Source organism: Melanerpes formicivorus, unplaced genomic scaffold (assembly GCF_026170545.1).
Source record: "Melanerpes formicivorus ecotype bairdi unplaced genomic scaffold, bMelFor1.0.p_v2 SCAF_1, whole genome shotgun sequence".
Classification (NCBI taxonomy): Eukaryota; Metazoa; Chordata; class Aves; order Piciformes; family Picidae; genus Melanerpes; species Melanerpes formicivorus.
This window is the reverse complement of record NW_027142353.1, coordinates 40,856,119-40,873,193: the sequence shown is the minus strand read 5'-3', so window position 1 is coordinate 40,873,193 and position 17,075 is coordinate 40,856,119. Positions and strand designations below refer to the sequence as shown.

At 39.9% G+C, this 17,075-nt stretch overlaps 1 protein-coding gene across 2 annotated transcripts in view; it reads left to right on the top strand.

Annotated features, from left to right (window-relative positions):
- The window catches only part of SLC9A7 (solute carrier family 9 member A7), an 80,478-nt gene that overhangs the window by 50,663 nt on the left and 12,740 nt on the right, over positions 1 to 17,075 (top strand). The window contains exons 11-15 of one of the 2 annotated variants that reach the window (XM_068140966.1): positions 566 to 677; positions 2,010 to 2,163; positions 8,781 to 8,840; positions 13,815 to 13,878; positions 16,227 to 16,309. In XM_068140966.1, coding sequence (XP_067997067.1) covers positions 566 to 677; positions 2,010 to 2,163; positions 8,781 to 8,840; positions 13,815 to 13,878; positions 16,227 to 16,309 — 473 coding nt within the window. The remainder of the gene's footprint in view (positions 1 to 565; positions 678 to 2,009; positions 2,164 to 8,780; positions 8,841 to 13,814; positions 13,879 to 16,226; positions 16,310 to 17,075) is intronic. The other variant, XM_068140974.1, reaches the window with a different exon arrangement.

Here is a 17,075-nt window from a genome sequence, read left to right as displayed (position 1 = left end):
GTTTTGCACTACAGTAAGGGCAAGAAGCAGCTTACCATCTACTGTCATGACTTTTTTACTAATGTTTTTAAATTTCATTTTATTACTGAGAAGTTGTGTGGGGTTTTTTTTTATTTTCATCTCAGTAACTCTGTACTCTTAAGTGCTTGCCAGCCAGTAGGAGATTTTGCCTCTGAAGGAGCTTTGATGGAGTGGCCACTTGCTTGTCTTTTGTTGGTTTTCCTTCTGTACATACAACTGCATTTCTGTTGATCTGAACGATACAAGTGAGTGGAGGTCATGATAGTTGTTTAAAGTCTGAATTTTTATCATGTGTACAACTGGCAATTTTAATGCTAGGTATAATTTCACTGTGCATTAAAAATACTTAGTTATATCAGTTAATACTTGCTTTGTTGTAATGAGTCCTGCATGCATATGATTGGTGAAAGTATTCTTTATAGACAGAGATTACAAGAACACTTGATATCATGTAAACCTCTCACTGGACCAGAAACTTCATATTAGAGACAGTTACCTTCCTTAGCTCAGGAAAGTGAAATCCTTAACCCTCAGCTGTGAACAGATTGCTATCTTTTTGGGTAGAGCTGCACATATCTACCCTTTGTCCTTCTTGCTGAATCTGGGCAGAAGGCATAAGATCAGCTGGAACTTTCAACACATGATGATGTTTTCAGGTAAAAGCAAAAATGTCTCATCAAGCAAAAAAAAAAAAAGGCCTTTTGTAAAACAGGGCCTTTTGTTTGTTTGTGTTTGGTTTTGTTAAAGAAAATAAATCATAAGCATATTGTAGTACTGCCTTCTGCTTTTATAATCCACATCCATTCTTCCTGAATAGAAGACTTAGAGATTGTTGCAACATGTCATGGTGTGTCTTTCAACCTCTACAGAAAATGTCACATGTGGGAAGAGTCATGTCTTGGAATGCCAGCTGCTAGCAGCACTTAGTCACCTCGTGTTGGGAATGGAGCATTTTTATTTGAAGTGTGTCTGAAAGGGATGGGGAAGTTGGGATGTATCCTCCCAGAAGGCTATTTGTAGCTGAGATTGTGTATGTGCTGTTCAGACACAGATAGCTGTTGGGAAAATTGAGGTGTATTCATGGGTACCCTCTCCCCCTTAGATGGAGAAAGCAAAGTGTTTGACTTACCTGTGTGACAAAAATTATGAGGTAGGTAAAGTGTTTAAGTGTGTCATTTAAAGCAAAGCATGGAGTCTCTATTTGTGTCTAAATGTGTGCATCTTCAAGAAGTGCTAAGGGTGCCTCTATACACAAGAGGATGTAAATAAGAAGACAGATTGTTTCCAGTAGAGTCCAGTGACAGGATGAGAGACAGTGGGTACAAGCTGAAACACAGGAGGTCCCCTCCAGACTTCAGGAACACTTTCTTACTTTGTCCAAGCACTGGCAGAGGGTTCCTAGAGGGGTTGTGTCATCTCCTTCCTTAGGGATTTTCTAAAGCCATCTGATGCTGTCCTGGGCAATTTATCTAGGTTATCCTGCTTGAGTAGGTTCCTGAGTTCCAACTGCATTCTTGGCAACCTGATCTAGGTGTACCTCTGTAGGAGGAAGATTGAATTAGATGTTCTCCAGCAGTCCCTTCCAACCTTGATCATCCCATGGTTTTGTGATTTCTCCCACCTGCAGATGGCTTGTCTTTAGTAATGGAGTTTTATAGTCAAGAGCAGGGAAGGAAGGGAATAAAGTCTGCCTGTGAACATGTTACTAACTAGACCATTTTATTATTTTTTTTTCAGATGATAACAATTTCATGTCAAAAATACATGCTTCAGTTACAGAATCAACTGGGAAAATGTGGGGGGTTATTTTAATTCAGTGCATTTGAATCCAAAGGTATAATCAAAAAGGAGGAAATCAAAATTTGCTGCAGCCCAGTACTTTCTGTCACTTTGTGCCTGTGTGCAGGGATGGAGCAAGGAAACATGCGTGTTACAAAATCAAGTGCAGTTTCACTTCTGAAGCTCTGCTGTTTCATTCTTTTGCATAGGTCTCAGGGGAGCCATGGCGTTTGCTCTGGCGATACGAGATACTGCTACCTACTCACATCAAATGATGTTCTCAACAACTCTCCTCATTGTCTTTTTCACTGTGTGGATCGTCGGGGGAGGTACAACTCCCATGCTGTCATGGCTGAACATCAGGTTAGTGTGCAGCTGTATGGTGCAGAAATGTCACTTTTTAAGTGGCAGCTCTGCTAATCAAGCACAATCCTATAGAACTTGTTTGTTGCTTGCTAAAGGTGTTCAGGTATTTAGAACATAACATTTTATGGAGGAAGGTGCTAGTGCAGGCTGGGGAAGAAAGTATACTGATGCTGCTAGGAATCAGTGTACAGCTTTCTAGTGGTCCTTTTCAGCCCAGTTGCGATATTGAATAGCGTTGTCTAATACAGCAGCCTGCATATTGAAAAGAAAGAATCAAACTCTCTAGTTCTATATAAACTTCTCTTCCTATTATATGAAAACATTTTTCTGTTCTTTGGCTCTTGATAATGGTTCTGTTACACTTTTTTAAGTTAAATGGAGTCTTTAGTGGGTTACACTGAACTGCATGCACTTTACCCATCTCTCCAAACAAACCTGATGTTACCTAAACAACTGGGATAACTGAGATCCTGCTGGTTGTCTTGGTGTGTTTCCTTCTGTTTTGAAGGAACCTGTGAAAATGGTAAGTAGCATGATTATAGGTATTTGCATATCCTGGCCAAGACTCACTACTTGTGGGCTGCAAGTACAGTCATGTTTGAGGATACTTGTCCACAGAATCAATCATTGTTAAAGACCACATGTTATCATTCTGTGAAGGTTTTGGCAGTTGGGAGGGGCAAAGGTAGATAGAGTGGAATTGAAACAGTACATGTTGTACAAACACTACAGTGTGTTTTTCAAATAAAAATAATTTGTGATCCCTGACACTTGAAAGCTTGCTTTGTCTTGCTTTCTAATTATACTAACCAGAATTTCTGTCACATTAACTTGTAGGATGATAGGAGAAACAAATGTAAAAACAGTTTCAGTCTTTGGAAGAACTGCTGATTCTTAGAGACTAATGCTGCTTTTGGAAAATGTGAGTGGACTGCTTGTAACAATTGGCAGCAGGTGCTTTCTGGGTAGACAACGGTGCGGGGGAAGTAACAAAGAGACACCCAGAAATGCTTGTGAACCCTTCTTACTGAAGGTAGCAAAAGGCAGACATTTCATCAGTGATTTACAGTATTTCAGCTTGTAGTGGTGAGAGAGGGTTCAGTTCTCCCTCCCCTACAAAGAAAGAAACCACAGCTAGCTCAGTCGGAGGAGCAAAGCTATATTTACAAGCTGGATGAAATGCAAATGGATATATACACAATATACAGTACTTACAATATAGACAGAAATATACAGCAAAGAAAAAGTAATACAGAACAAAACTCCCTCCTCTGGACAGAGGAGGGTTCCCACCCTGTACCCCCTCTCTCCCCCTACCTCCCTTGTTTCCAAAAAGGGTTAGAGAGAGAGAAAAGGTAATTAATAAGGATGAAATTTTGTTAGGCTTCAAAGCTCATGCAAGGATTAATCCTCTTACCTGCTATCCAAGGTCAGCTCTGGCTAGTTGCTCAGAAGTAGACAGGCTGGAAAGGCAGAACAGACTGGAACAGAGACAGGCTCAAACTGAACTAAAACTTAAAGTTGCATTCTACCAATGAAATTCGTTTAGAATATCTGAATGTTTTCAAAATATTCAGCCAGTGTTCCAGCACTGTCCCTTTCTTAAAGGCACAGCCTAAAATGGTCACACAGCTCTGACTAACAGCAAACACTGGGAAATGGTGCTTTCCTGAGTTTGGTGCCAAATGAATCCATTTCTGTCCTTTAAAACTATCTTTAAATGCAATTTTCAGATGTTTGGCTAGAAACAAGTGTCACCACTGTGTGGTCAGGCTCTTTGACTGTCATGTCACTAACAGGTAATGCAACACCTGGTGTGAAGTCATCCACGAATCCAATTCCAGTGCAGTTGTGCTATTACAGTATCACAGCTTAGCTCTTGGCCAACTGGGAAATAGCTGCGAGGCAGCACACTGTAGGGTTTTGGTTGTTTGGGTTTGGTGGTGGTTTTGGTTTGTTTGGCTGTCTTTTTTGTTTTAATTTTCCCATGCTCAGGAAGCAGCTTGTGCAAGCATCCAAAAATAAGCACTTAGTCCTGCTAAAGGTGTAATTTGGTTTAGCAAAAAGACTCTATGAACTTGGCTGCTGAATTGCTCCTGAAGGGAGAAAGGGCTAACACTGTATCCATTCCAGGCTTGCCCTTCAAGTAGGCTTGAAAAATCGTTCATGTGGGCAGCAAGGCAGAACAGCTGGAAAGGCTCTGATACTATTCCCAGAGGAGTAGCTGCCAAAAGGCAGTTGGCTGAACTGTAGTTTTTAGTGTTTAGCTACTTTTTTTTGGTGAGATGTACCATTCATGCTAGTAAGTAGTAATTTTAATTGTCAATGTGAATACATGGTAAATTTCCATGTTAAGGGAAAGATATGTAAAGAAAGGAACTCTGCATAAGAAGGACTCTAGAGAACTCCATGGGCCTGCCTACAGCTGCCTGAATGTGTGCTTCTCTAGTAATGATGGAGACTGCACTTTTAGCGACCACATGAAATAAGATTAGTGCCAGGAGGTGGCAGCTGTGCTCAACTGATGGAGAATGAGAAACTCGGTGGTAAGGCATCCTCTGTGACATAGCCCTTGATGCTGAAAAGCAAGAAATCCTGTCTGACCTTACAGACTTAGGAATGAAACAAATTAATTTTCAGCTGAATTTTAGAAGTATGTTGCTTTTCTCTTTTCTATCCTTTTCTCCCCAGTGGAAGGGGTAGGCAGGAGGAGATGAAGATGATGTGTTGTCCCAATGCCCTTGCTCAGCAGCAGTGTATAGTGCTGATGCAGTCCTGAGGCTGTGCAGTAGGTAACTTCTCTGGGGTCGCCTGGGATGCTTGAGCCTTGGCACTTGCCCATTAGGTTAGTCTGCAAGAGGCTGGAAATACGTAGTGCTCTTGTACAGGATTATTTAACATAAAAGATGATAAAAGATAAAAAGTTATTTACTTCCTAGATTAAGTGGAGGCACATAGGAAACTAATGCTGTTTGTGTATTGGATTTCAATGTCGGGATTTGTGTGGACTTTGTCCAGCTCTGCTGGCTCACACTTGTATCCTGGTGGATTTTGGCTTCTCTTGAAGAAAAGATGGAAATCTGTTTAGCCATTACCAAGTCCTCATGAAGCAGTTGGCCTTTCTGCAGTGTGCAGGTGAGCACAAGAGAAGAACCTGCTTTAACAAAGAGTCAACCAAGCTGACTGACCTTTCAGCCTGGTTTAGCTTGCCTGGCCATTGTGTGGCAGTGTGGTGTTTCTGTAGTCCTGTGGGTACTGGTCTGCCCATCAATGGGGTTTCCCCATCCCCACAGGATGCCCCCTTCAGTAGTTCCCATGATCTGTGATGGGCTGAACTTCCGTAGGAACTGAACTGGGCAAGTGAGAGGAGCTAAGACAGATATCGACACCAAAGCTTCTTACTTAAGGTTGTGCCTGCACAATTTACATAGAACAGTATCAGAGTGCTAACTCCAGTCTAGGCTTCCAGCCTGGCTTGATACCAATATGTTCATGAGGAGGCAGTTTCATGCACACATGGGGCAATACCCACGTAAGGATTCAGAGTTGCTTTGCTGTGGCTCAAGGCAGAGGCACATACTTCTGGCTGCACCATTAATTACATGGTAATTGTGATGCATGCTTTATTCCTTCTAGTAGTCCCTTCTCTCCTACTATATTAAAAGTAGACTAACATTAAAGCTCATTTTTTGTAAAGTAAAAAGCAGTGTAAGGAGGAAAATAAGCAAAATGTTTTCTGTTTCACCTTTTTCTGTTCTGAATGTCTCAAGTATTTGGAAGAGCATGTGTCTTTCCAGCTAGGATATGATACCAGTGTACCAGGGTCTACTGATCAGCAGAGGACCCATGGTTTGTGGCAGGCTTAATTTAGTTTACTGCTGGAAACTAAAGCATGACTTGGATATTAAAATATAGTCTCATTCTTTGAGACTAAAACAGAGAAACAATTTCTTGCTTGAGGTTTCAGCTAACTCGGGAGTCCTGTAAATCAAAACTAATGGCAAAGTTCCTCTTTTCAGAAAAGTAGCTGACTGACTTCAGTTATATGTCACAGGAAAAAAGGGAACTCCTAACATTCATATTTTAATTTTTCCCCCCATTTTTTTCATTAGAGATTATTGACCTGGCTTTTTTCATGTTGAATGAAGCAACACAGAGGTTAATGCCTTCCTCTTCTTTATAATCTGCCTCAAATAAGGAAGTTCATGTTTATTTTCATTAAGTAATTTCAGCTATACTTAGCAACATTTTTGTGAATTTTAAAGCATTTAATCTTAAAATACTTGAAGATATTTCTACCATAAAAACGAAAGGTTGCACAGCTCAAGTCAGTTTAGATATTTACTGCCTTTTGCCTGACTTTGCAAATGCAATGTTTTTAAGTGGGTTGTGTGTGCATGGGTTTGGTTTGGTTTGTGGGGCTCTTGTTTCTTGGGGGTTTGGTTTTGGTTTGGTTGGGTTGTTTGGTTTGTTTTTTTCATTTAAGTGAGCAAACTGAATGAGATATTGGGAAACACTAATTCTGACACAGCTGCTCTGTGTGCTACCTAACTATCTGGGGTGGTTACAAAACTGACAGCTTAAGTGGCAGTCTCAGGTTATACTCTTTTATCCAGGGTGGTCCAGCTATAAAATGTGCATTTCTTGAATGCCATGCCTCAGTGTGCTGCAATGGCAGGAAGCAAGTGTTGATACTGGTAATCCAGCCTTGTGTAACATTCTGATCTGGAGTGAGGGATGTCTAGCAGGAGGTAACATCCTTCTGGTTTTCAGTCTCTTTCCATTATTCTATAATCCTTCACTGCCTTCTAGTTGCTGCCTTTGAAGGGCAGGAGCACAGACATGGGTGCTGTGCTTTTCCCTCTGTTGTGGGCTTTTTCCTTTAACCATCTCTTTCTGCATTTCCGGTCATCTTTCCCTGTCTAGTTTCTTCTGTCTTCTTACTTCTCCTTTCCCAGTCTCTAGTTTCTCATCAGCAGTTGTAAATCTCTTAAATGCAGACTCTGAACCTCCAGCCTCACCCCTCTGCTTCTTTCCCATAGTAGGAAAGAGTGTCGTCTCCTCTTTTGGATGTCTGGAAGTAAGCATGGAAGGTGCTTCCTCATCTCTATTCTTGTGCTCTGAAACATAGTGATTCACACTAGAGAGAAAAAATGTTGGGAAGGCCCTGACCCTGAAGGAACTGGGTTGAGATATATCTAGACCACATAAATTATATGGGTTTAACTGCCAAGCCACAGCAGGCAATTTCAGGAATCATTATCTTGGTTAGGTTAGGTAAAGAAATACTCAAAGGCACCCTGAAACCAACCTGAAACAACTTTTCAACTTTTTCTAGCAATCAGCTTTTATTTTATTAAAGAATGTGGTGGTGGGAAATCTCCTCTTTCTCTGGCATCTTCTGAGAACCAGTTGAACTCTTCCAAAATAGCTAAAAATTTCCAAAAATGCTGTACTCATTAGAGACATCTGGAAAAACTTCAATATACTAACTTGGCAATGATACAGCAAAGAGAAAAAAGTCATAGAAGGGAAGCTATTGGGCAGTTCTTAATTTTAGTTTTTGCTGCATATGCAGAGCCATCCCCATGTTGCCCTTTCAGAGCAGGGTGCTCTGACCGGGGGTGTATGTCAGTATGGGAGAAGAGCTGTTGAATCAGGAATCCAAAACAGATCTGTCGCAAGTCTGATACTTGTCTCAGCCTTCAAGGATTAGATGAGTGCCTGTTCTTTTTATCACAAGCTGTAGTCTTAAATATTTGGTTTGTCAAGATGTCAGCCTACAGTCAGGGCACATACACCTGCTCTTTGAAAAGTGAGGCCTCTGTGGATTTCTGATCATCTGGGCTTTTATTTCATGTGAGGAATATACAGTTTATGTAGCATGCCCTCATAGAAAACTGGGAGGAATAAACCAACCACAAGCTGATAAGGAATTGATGTGGAAACTATTAGAAACCAAACATGCTTTCCCACGTGTTTCTTTTATTTTTTAACTACAACTGAAAAAGGCCAAGCAAGGAGTACAAACACTCTGCTGTGACTGGAGCTTAATGATGTTAAACACTGATAGTCAATCATTTGTTAAACTGATGATTTAGTATGTGTTGCCAGTTGTTTTGGACTGCTCTGAAACTGGGCAGCATTGGTGGCCTCTTCCATTTATGTGTAGCTTTCTGTGGTTATTTTCTCTAATGGCTTTTTCTCTTTTATACCACGTGCAGGTTCAAAGTAGTAGGAATTGTCTTAGGTCAGCTCTGTCTGTAGCAGCTTTCTTGAGAGCTATTGAATTTAATTGTCTGGGGGAGGTAGCCTGTCATGAATACAGGTGCTTTGCCAGCCTGAATCTGAATGTATGATGACTGTTTCTAGATATCTAAATTGTAAAGTGCTGCTGCTGTTAATTTTGATGATTTTTGTCACTCTGTCATTGTTCTGCCATTCTTATTTTTGTCTGCTTTGTCTTTTTTGATTGGGTAGGTATTTTTGTGTTTGCTGTTTTGTTTTTGTGGTTTTTTGTTGTTCTTGGTCTGCATTGTTTTGCTAAGGAGCTGTGTAAAGCTACCATCTCATGAGCATTTTGTTACTCACATTGCATTCTTGTACTGTACCAGAGTTGGTGACCATGTTCCATCGGTGGAAGAGATGAGTGAAAGCCGCTGGCTGTATTTCAGGTGACACTGTGCTTTCCTTGATACCAAACTAACCCAGTGCTTGGCTTTCTTCATCTTTATAACACCAAGCATCTGCTTTCTTTCTCTACTATGGCATGCTGCTACTGCTTCTCCTTTTCTGCAGTGCCGTAAATATTCCTCAATTATGAGTCTATTCTAAGCTGGGAAAGTGTGGCTCATAATTAGAATAGAATAGAATAAACCAGGTTGGAAGAGACCTTCAAGATCATCGCGTCCAACCCTTCAAGCAATGCAACCCACCTAAACAACTAATCCATGGCACCAAACACCCCATCAAGTCTCCTCCTGAAAACCTCCAATGATGGTGACTCCACCACCTCCCCAGGCAGCCCATTCCAATGGGCAATCACTCTCTCTGTATAGAACTTCTTCCTAACATCCAACCTAAACCTCCCCTGGCGCAGCCTGAGACTGTGTCCTCTTGTTCTGGTACTGGTTGCCTGGGAGAAGAGACCATCATCCACGTGTCTACAACCTCCCTTCAGGTAGTTGTAGAGAGTGATAAGGTCACCCCTGAGTCTCCTCTTCTCCAGGCTTTAGCTTAAAAAAACCTCCCCCAAAACACTACAACCTTTAACTTTGTGTATGGGCAATGAATGAAGCAAACTAGCACCACTGGCCTGGAAAGACTTGACAGCTGAGAAATCATGGATGTGATCCTTAATCACACAGATATTCTTAAGCATTTCTTAGGGTCATTTTGTACAACTGTTCAGGTTGGAAGGAACTGCACAGATGATTTACCCCGGCCTCCTTGGGGATGTGCTTTTTTGAAAAATAGGGTTACCACATTGCTTTACAGGAAGATGTTAAGAAGAAGTGAGAAAAAACCAGACTTGTAGTCTTCTCTGGTTGGTGGCTTCTAGAATTAACACGTGGATACAGAGAGAGGAAAAAAAAAATCACAACACCCTGCCCCCACCAGATAACAAAATATATCCCTGAATAGAATGTATATGGAAATATGTCATCATATGTGTGTGTGTATGCATAGCACATTTATGTAAACAAAACGCTTTGGGATTGCCCAATATTAGGTTTTCCAAGTATCCTGTCATACTTGAAAGTTCCCAGTGAAGCTGTGTGATTGCCAGAGATGCAGTGCATTAGCTTAAACAGAGAGTCTGAGAACTGTTATCAATTACAGCATTCTTGGCTGTTGCCACAGTAATTACACATGCTAAAATGTAATAAAGCCTGGTATTTTGGTAACTTGTCATCTGTGTTGCAGGGCCTTGGAAAGGTTTATGTAGTATCAGAAGAACCAGTTTCAGCCACTTAAAAATGACATAGTAATTCTGCCTTTACTTACCCCCTCCCCCCCATTCCTTTCCACGCATTTTGTTTCTACTTTGCATTCCACGTTTTGTCAGCCATTTTCTACCACACTGTTTAAATTACTGAATTGTACATAGGTTTAGCATTTGAGAGATCAAATCTCAGTGACTGCTCTTCTGGAGTTCTAGCTGTAGAAGGATGACTGAGAAATTTAGCAGAAATGTAGTGCTTTGGTACTGGGCATTAGGAGCTCAGTGATAGCCCCTTTGCTATTACAGGGCTCTTGAAGTGTGACAAGCCTTTTATGCCTAGAAGTGAAGAGAAAAAAATGGAGGAGTGAAGAAATTGGTTAAATTGTTACTGTAGTATGCATACGCCTACAGATTGTAATAAACTTTCCAAGGCAGAAATAAAGGTGACTGAACTATATAATAGTTGTGTGTACTATTAAGGTATCTATCAAATACCAAACTCAGGCAAATTGGGTGGGGAGGGGGGTGGAGATGCATTTTTCACCAGTTTTGGGATACGTATGCATTGTTACAGCTGGAAGACTGCTTGTGTTCTTCATTTGAATTGCTGTTGTACACACTCAGGCAATGCTCTTATACACAGCTGCTGCAGTGGGCTTTCAGAAAGGGTGCTGGGTAAAGCAAAGATGCTTGCTGGGACCTGCAGTACCCTGGCATTGGCTGTTCTGCAGCTGACATGCCCCTCACTCCCCGTCACAGACTGTGCCTCCAACAAAACATTGTTTCCAACCAGAGCTTACCCACCTGCCTTTCTGCTAGGGAATTTGAACAAAACACAGTCATTAGCAAGGCTTTGTGTCACTGGTCTCTGAGAGAAGATCTGTATAAATCAGTTCTGTAACAATTTATCCTGATTTAAAAAAAATGTTTATATAAATGAGAACTGATAGCAGCATTTACAGAACATTCAAGTTACAGGGAGCTTTTAAAATGTACTTAAGGATGTGAGATGGACTTCTTTTTAAACCACCAGCAAAAAAAAAAATCAATATTGAAGATATACATACATGTACCAGCTTTACTTGTACTTTTAATTATGTAAGTAGCTAACTAAGGATGAAGTTATTAAATGTTTTCTATGGTTCTTTTTACAGTAAAGGAGCTTGGGAGAGACTTGAATGATTTTTTTTGGTGTTGTTTTGTTTCAGGTGATGAAGATGAGACTTAGAAATCTGGGGGCAGGGCCTGCAAAGTTGTGATGCTTGTCATGGTATGAGGGCTTATGTGCCTTGAAATTTAAACAGGTAGACTTGCTACCAAAAAAAAAAAAGTCTTACAATGCATTTCATGCTAGAGTAGAAAGTAAGAGAGACAGTGTACCAGCTGAAAGATACCAAAAGTAGTTGTGGGAATTCAAGATATGTTGTGTTAATCTGTGAACTGAGGAACATACTTTGAAACATGAACTGAAAAAAAAAATCAATTAGAAATACCCAAAATATAAATTTACCTGATGAATAACTTTGGGGGAAAACCCCCACAAACTTAAAAAGGACAAGCCTCTGTCAACATACCATTTCAACATTAAAAGAAATGCCTGGAGTAAGATTGTAGTAAAATTTCTTCTTCTAAAACCTGAACCATGTTGTTATAGAAAAACTCACATTTCCTCTTCAGCACAACAGTGAACCCCAAACACCTGGCCTGTGGTGTCCTATGACTTTTCACTCAACAGTATGGTCATCCAGCTTTAGTTTACCACTAAGCCCTCTTTCTATGCCTAAGGGCAGTTAAACTCTCCAAAGCAAATACACAATCTTGTAAGTCAAGTAAAAACAGAGATATTTTGAACTGTTTGATTTTCTAATATACTGTGAAGTGAATGGCTAGCCCAGTGAGCTAAAACTATTTCAGGAATGCAAGCTATGTTCATCTTCTGGAACAACCTTCTTGAACTCCCTGTTCACATTCCCAACTGCAGGATTAACGTGAGCATCATTGCTGTGTATGGTGTAATGAACTTCCCCAGCTGGAGTTTGGAAACCCACAGATCTTTTTTCTTTTATGTGTATTTATAAAGGAATGTGCAATCATATATATTGCCATACCTGGGGAGTTTCCTGATGTTGCTACTCAGCTTTCTGCACGAGGCTTCAGTAGGTAGCTAGTTTGATTGCAGAAAACCCTTCTTGCTGTATCTTCACCACTTGTGATAACCTAAGTGGTCCCTTGTAACCTTTCAGAGCTTTTGTGTGCGGTGGTCTATTTTAACATATGTTACAATCCAATACCCAATCTCAGTCCAGTGTTCTGGTGAAGGTTCTTTGTCTTGAGCCTGGTCAGTGCCAATGAATTGCCAGGTCAAATGTGCCTAAGGGTTAAGATGACTCTATATGTTCTATTAGAAAGCACTGCTAGAAGTTCTTTGAAGGTGTTCCCTTTTATTTTAATCCATGCCATCTTCTGTGCCTGAAGGTAAACTGTGTTTGTGTTACTGCTTGCCTTATGCAAGCATGTGTCCCTGGGACACACAAATTATATGTTCTTACAAGCAAGGTTCCAATTGTTTCTGGTGATCTTCAGGGATGTTGCATAAACAAGAAATAGCTGACACAAAGTCTAAGTAACAAAGAAATTGCACTGAACCGTCTCAGTCTCTTCCAAGAGAGGGAAAATGAAGAAGTTAGCTATTTCAGACAATGTTTTTTTTGCTGTTGCCTGCATTTTCCTACACTTGTTACGCAACGTGGCAGGACTGAAACATAGCACATTTGAGACTGACAATCTTACCTAGTATTTGAAGTGATATAACAAAGTACAGAGATTCAGGCATGAAGAGAGTTTAAAACTAGACAAGTCTGGTCTTAACAAATAGTTACCCCTAAAACAGACCAGAACAACCAGAACATAATTGCAAGGATTATGTACTCATCTTGGATAGGAGCACCATGTGAAAGGATGGTACGGTAATAAGATAGTCAATAGCTATGCAAAAGTGAGCCTACAGCCTCCTATTAACATTCTGTTATCATCCACCATCTCATTATACAGACCCTCCCTCACTCAGGTGGGTGGCTGGAACAGACAGGCCTGTTCTAAATTCACTGTGGGCATGTTGTGTTTGGTGAATAAAACTTGCAGCAATTAAGATTGAGTCTTTGTTTAAAAAAAAAAAAAAAAGAACTGTTTTTTCATACAATGCATTAGAACTTGGAGTGTGTGACTTTATTTAAAACAAAAAATCATGTATTTGAGCCATTCTTGGGCCTCCCTGGTTGCAAAAGTTACTTGCCATGTCAAATACTGAGGTTTGGCTTATCTTCAGTCTCTGGTTTCTTGCTGCTGGACATGAGGGATATTCTCCACTGAAGAGCATGTCGCCCACAGTTCATCTTTTGAGCCAAAAATAGTGTTTGCTAGTGTCCTAAGAACTGACAACAAAGGTAAGCAGTTGACATTGATGCAGAGATGGAGTTAAAGCTGTTGTCTAGAGGCAGCTGCTACTTGAGTGTAAAAGTATTCTGTTTATGGCTGTGTAACTGCAGGACAATAACAGACAGCTCTTCCTCAAACTATTCTTATAACTTCCTTGAATGCGGCTTTGCTGGGTGCTTAAAGTGCTTTAAAAATGCATTCTGCCAAACTTAAAGCATTTGTAACCCTCAGTAATACCACTTGCTTTGTTTTCCTAATGTTTCTTTAGGGTTGGGGTTGACCCAGATCAGGATCCTCCACCTACTAATGACAGCTTTCAAGTCTTACAAGGAGTAAGTAATTATATTATTTGTCTATTACACTGGTCTTATTTCATAACTAAGACAATAAAGAACTGTAGGAGCTATGTGCATAGATAAAACATTTCTCTCTTAGCTGGCAAGTCAGTAATGCTTTTTACTGTATAGTATTCAAGTAATGCCCCCTAGAAAATGTTCTGTGGCATTGAGTGTAATGCAGCAGTGTTAAAATGATTGTGTATAAGTACATATAAGGCATCAAAACTGTTCCCAAATCTACTAATACACTCTAAGAATTTGCTTTCCTCTCCCCCCCTCCCTATGCTTGCTTTTAACATGCTACAGCATAAATCTAGAATCAAAACTGTTACATCTCAGCTCATGTATACTGTACCATGAGCCATCTGTATCATTTTGCTGTATGATACAAAAGGAGCATTAGAAAATTGTTATCTATATTCAGCAAATCTTTAGTGCACTTTTCTGTGCATGAGTAACAACATAACAATTGACTTTTCCCCTGCAATATGTTATTGGCAAATAAGACTATTGAAAGAAGGTTGTTCAAAGCTTACTCCATTTTAAAACTGAGTGAATTCACAGAAGTGGGGAAAAAACAGCCCAGTATTTCCCAGGCGCTTCCTTTGTCCAGACCTTATTTTCCACTCTCCCAGAGTACTGCTTGACAATAATTGTTGAGCAGCATAACTGATTGCTTGTGGAGAAACCTGCTAGAGGAAAGTGAATGACAGGAAAGGCAAATGACTTGGGATTCAGAGTCTGCTTAGGGTGCAAGTCTGTGAACTCGGCTTTGTGAACCTCAAATTGTACGATGCTGATGTTCAAGCTGGTCACAGATACATGCACAGGATACTTGCTGTATTTGAGAGCAGCTTTCTTATTGACAGTTTCTACTGCTTTCCCCCTACTACCCCTTTTTTTTTCTTTTGGTCACAAGTTCTACAGATAAAAGTTACTTGCTCAGGAAGCATCTCTTTAATTGCTGAAATGGCATTAGACATCTCCGTGCCTTTTTTTTTTTGTAGAAGCCACAAAATAGATTCTTAAACAGTGGGTTTGGGTACCAAAGGGTGAACTTGGTTTTGTATGTGCCTGGAAGAAATCAGAAAACCAAGACTCAGAGCACATATTACTATACAGTTATTGCATAAAATTAAGGCTAGGAATTGGTATCGTGGTAAGATGGCTTTGGCCAGTTCAGACTGAACTTGTCAGTATTTGGGGGAATTGCTTTAACAGGAAGTAGAGCATTGGTATTCTGTTCTTATTCAGTGTCGGGGTTGCTTTTTTCCCTTGTAAACATAAAGCACTTACCCATTTGTTATCCTCTTTAGCTGTGCATGGCATTCCTAATAGAGTTTGTTAATTTGTTCCCTTTGGATTCCTCTTTCTTTCACAAAGCCAAAATTAGCAGCATGTCACAACTAAAGAAAATACATCATTTGGGATGGGGGGTGTGTGAAAATGTATTAATTTTCTAACTCTTGGCGGATCATGAATTTTTTTGCAGATCAGAAGTACATGGGACAATCCTGGTTTGATATTTTCCAGTAATTTGGAAGATTATTTTTACTTCATCTGTTGAACTGGTCTTAACTTTGGCCTCTGGCCAAAACAAATAAAAAATCAAAACAGTAACAAAAGTAAAAACAAATGCAGCTGCAGACCAGCTGGTGCAATGACTTGCAGCACTGCTAGTGAAGGGATTATATTTAACACTGTTAGGACTTCTGAGCTTGATCTGAGCTTACAAAATCTGCATGACATTCCTCAAATGTGATTTTCATATGGATTCCCTGTTAACGCACATTTCTTTTAAGTGTGATACATTTCATCAGGTTCCTGAGGGTCTGTCAGGTACACTAACTTCCTTTGTTCTTCCAGGGAAGCAAAATGTAAAGGCTTAAGGAAAGAACATGAAACAGAGCTAGAATTAAGGCAGCCAACTAAACAATGAATAGTGATCAGTCTAGATTATTCCACTTCATTTTTTTTGGGAAGGGGGATGGGGATGAGACATCTTTGAGGCTTATTTGTCAGTTTGGGACTTATTTCTGTACCCATTATTGCATTAACGGTGTGATAAGCTTTTAGACTCAGGGGAAATTTGTATTAGATGTCTTGTTAAGGTAACTTGAGGGCAATGAAGAGGGCCTACTTCTCTGCAGTAATTTCTAGGGAAAGTAACCATCTAATTATAAGCATGTCTTTAAACAGCTTTCATCTGCAGTTCAAGTACACTATTCAAGTAATTTGGCTTATTTTGGACAGGGTGTTATAACTTGAATGATTGGAATGTGTGATTTGGTTTTTTTTTTTCTGTCTGATATAATTGAATATGGTTTTTTTCTTATTTTTAGGATGGCCTAGATTCTGAAAGAAGGAACAGGACAAAGCAGGAAAGTGCTTGGCTCTTCAGGCTATGGTATAGCTTTGACCATAAGTATCCTTTTGAAAACAAAGCTTGGCTTCAAGGCATGAAATATTCAGTTTTCTTTTCCATGTACCTGTATGTAGCCATAAGCACTTGAGAGAGTCAAACAGGAGAAAGGTCAAATATCTGACAGGTTCAAAGCACAGAAGTGAAGTGTAAACTCACTGATTCAGAAGAAGGACCTTTCTCTGATGCATCCTATGTCACACTTGCTGGAGGACAGAAACCAGTCAATTCTCAAAGTTCCTTCCTAAAAAATAAGACAGCCATTTAAAAGACAACCATTTAAAATCCTCTGTTTTGTTCCACTAAGCCTCACTAATGTTCATAGCACAAACAAGTTTTTCAGTTCATTGTGTGTGTCTAAGCCCCAACTTAGTGCTCTTGAAGAGCCTTCTGGTTTTGTGATGAAATTCTCTTTGGAAACCCATTGCCGATATAGAAAGCTCTGGAAATAAAAATCTACATGTGATCCAGCTTATTCCCTTCAGTATATCCAGAATTTCCTTTGAGTGTTGAAGCAGAGTGTGTCCCTGCATATATATAGTACTGTGCAACCTTTATGAAGTTATCACGATATTTAGATCGCTTTGTTTAAGCTTCGGAACAATTTTTGTGTAGCTATCCCATCTTTCACTTTTTAATAATAGATTTAATATATTCTTAATCATATAAATAGTCATATGAATGTCCTGCTTTAACAACTTACATTCTGCTAGTGGAAAATGACAAAGATCATCCTGTGGCCATGGCAAGTTGCCTGTATCCAGATATT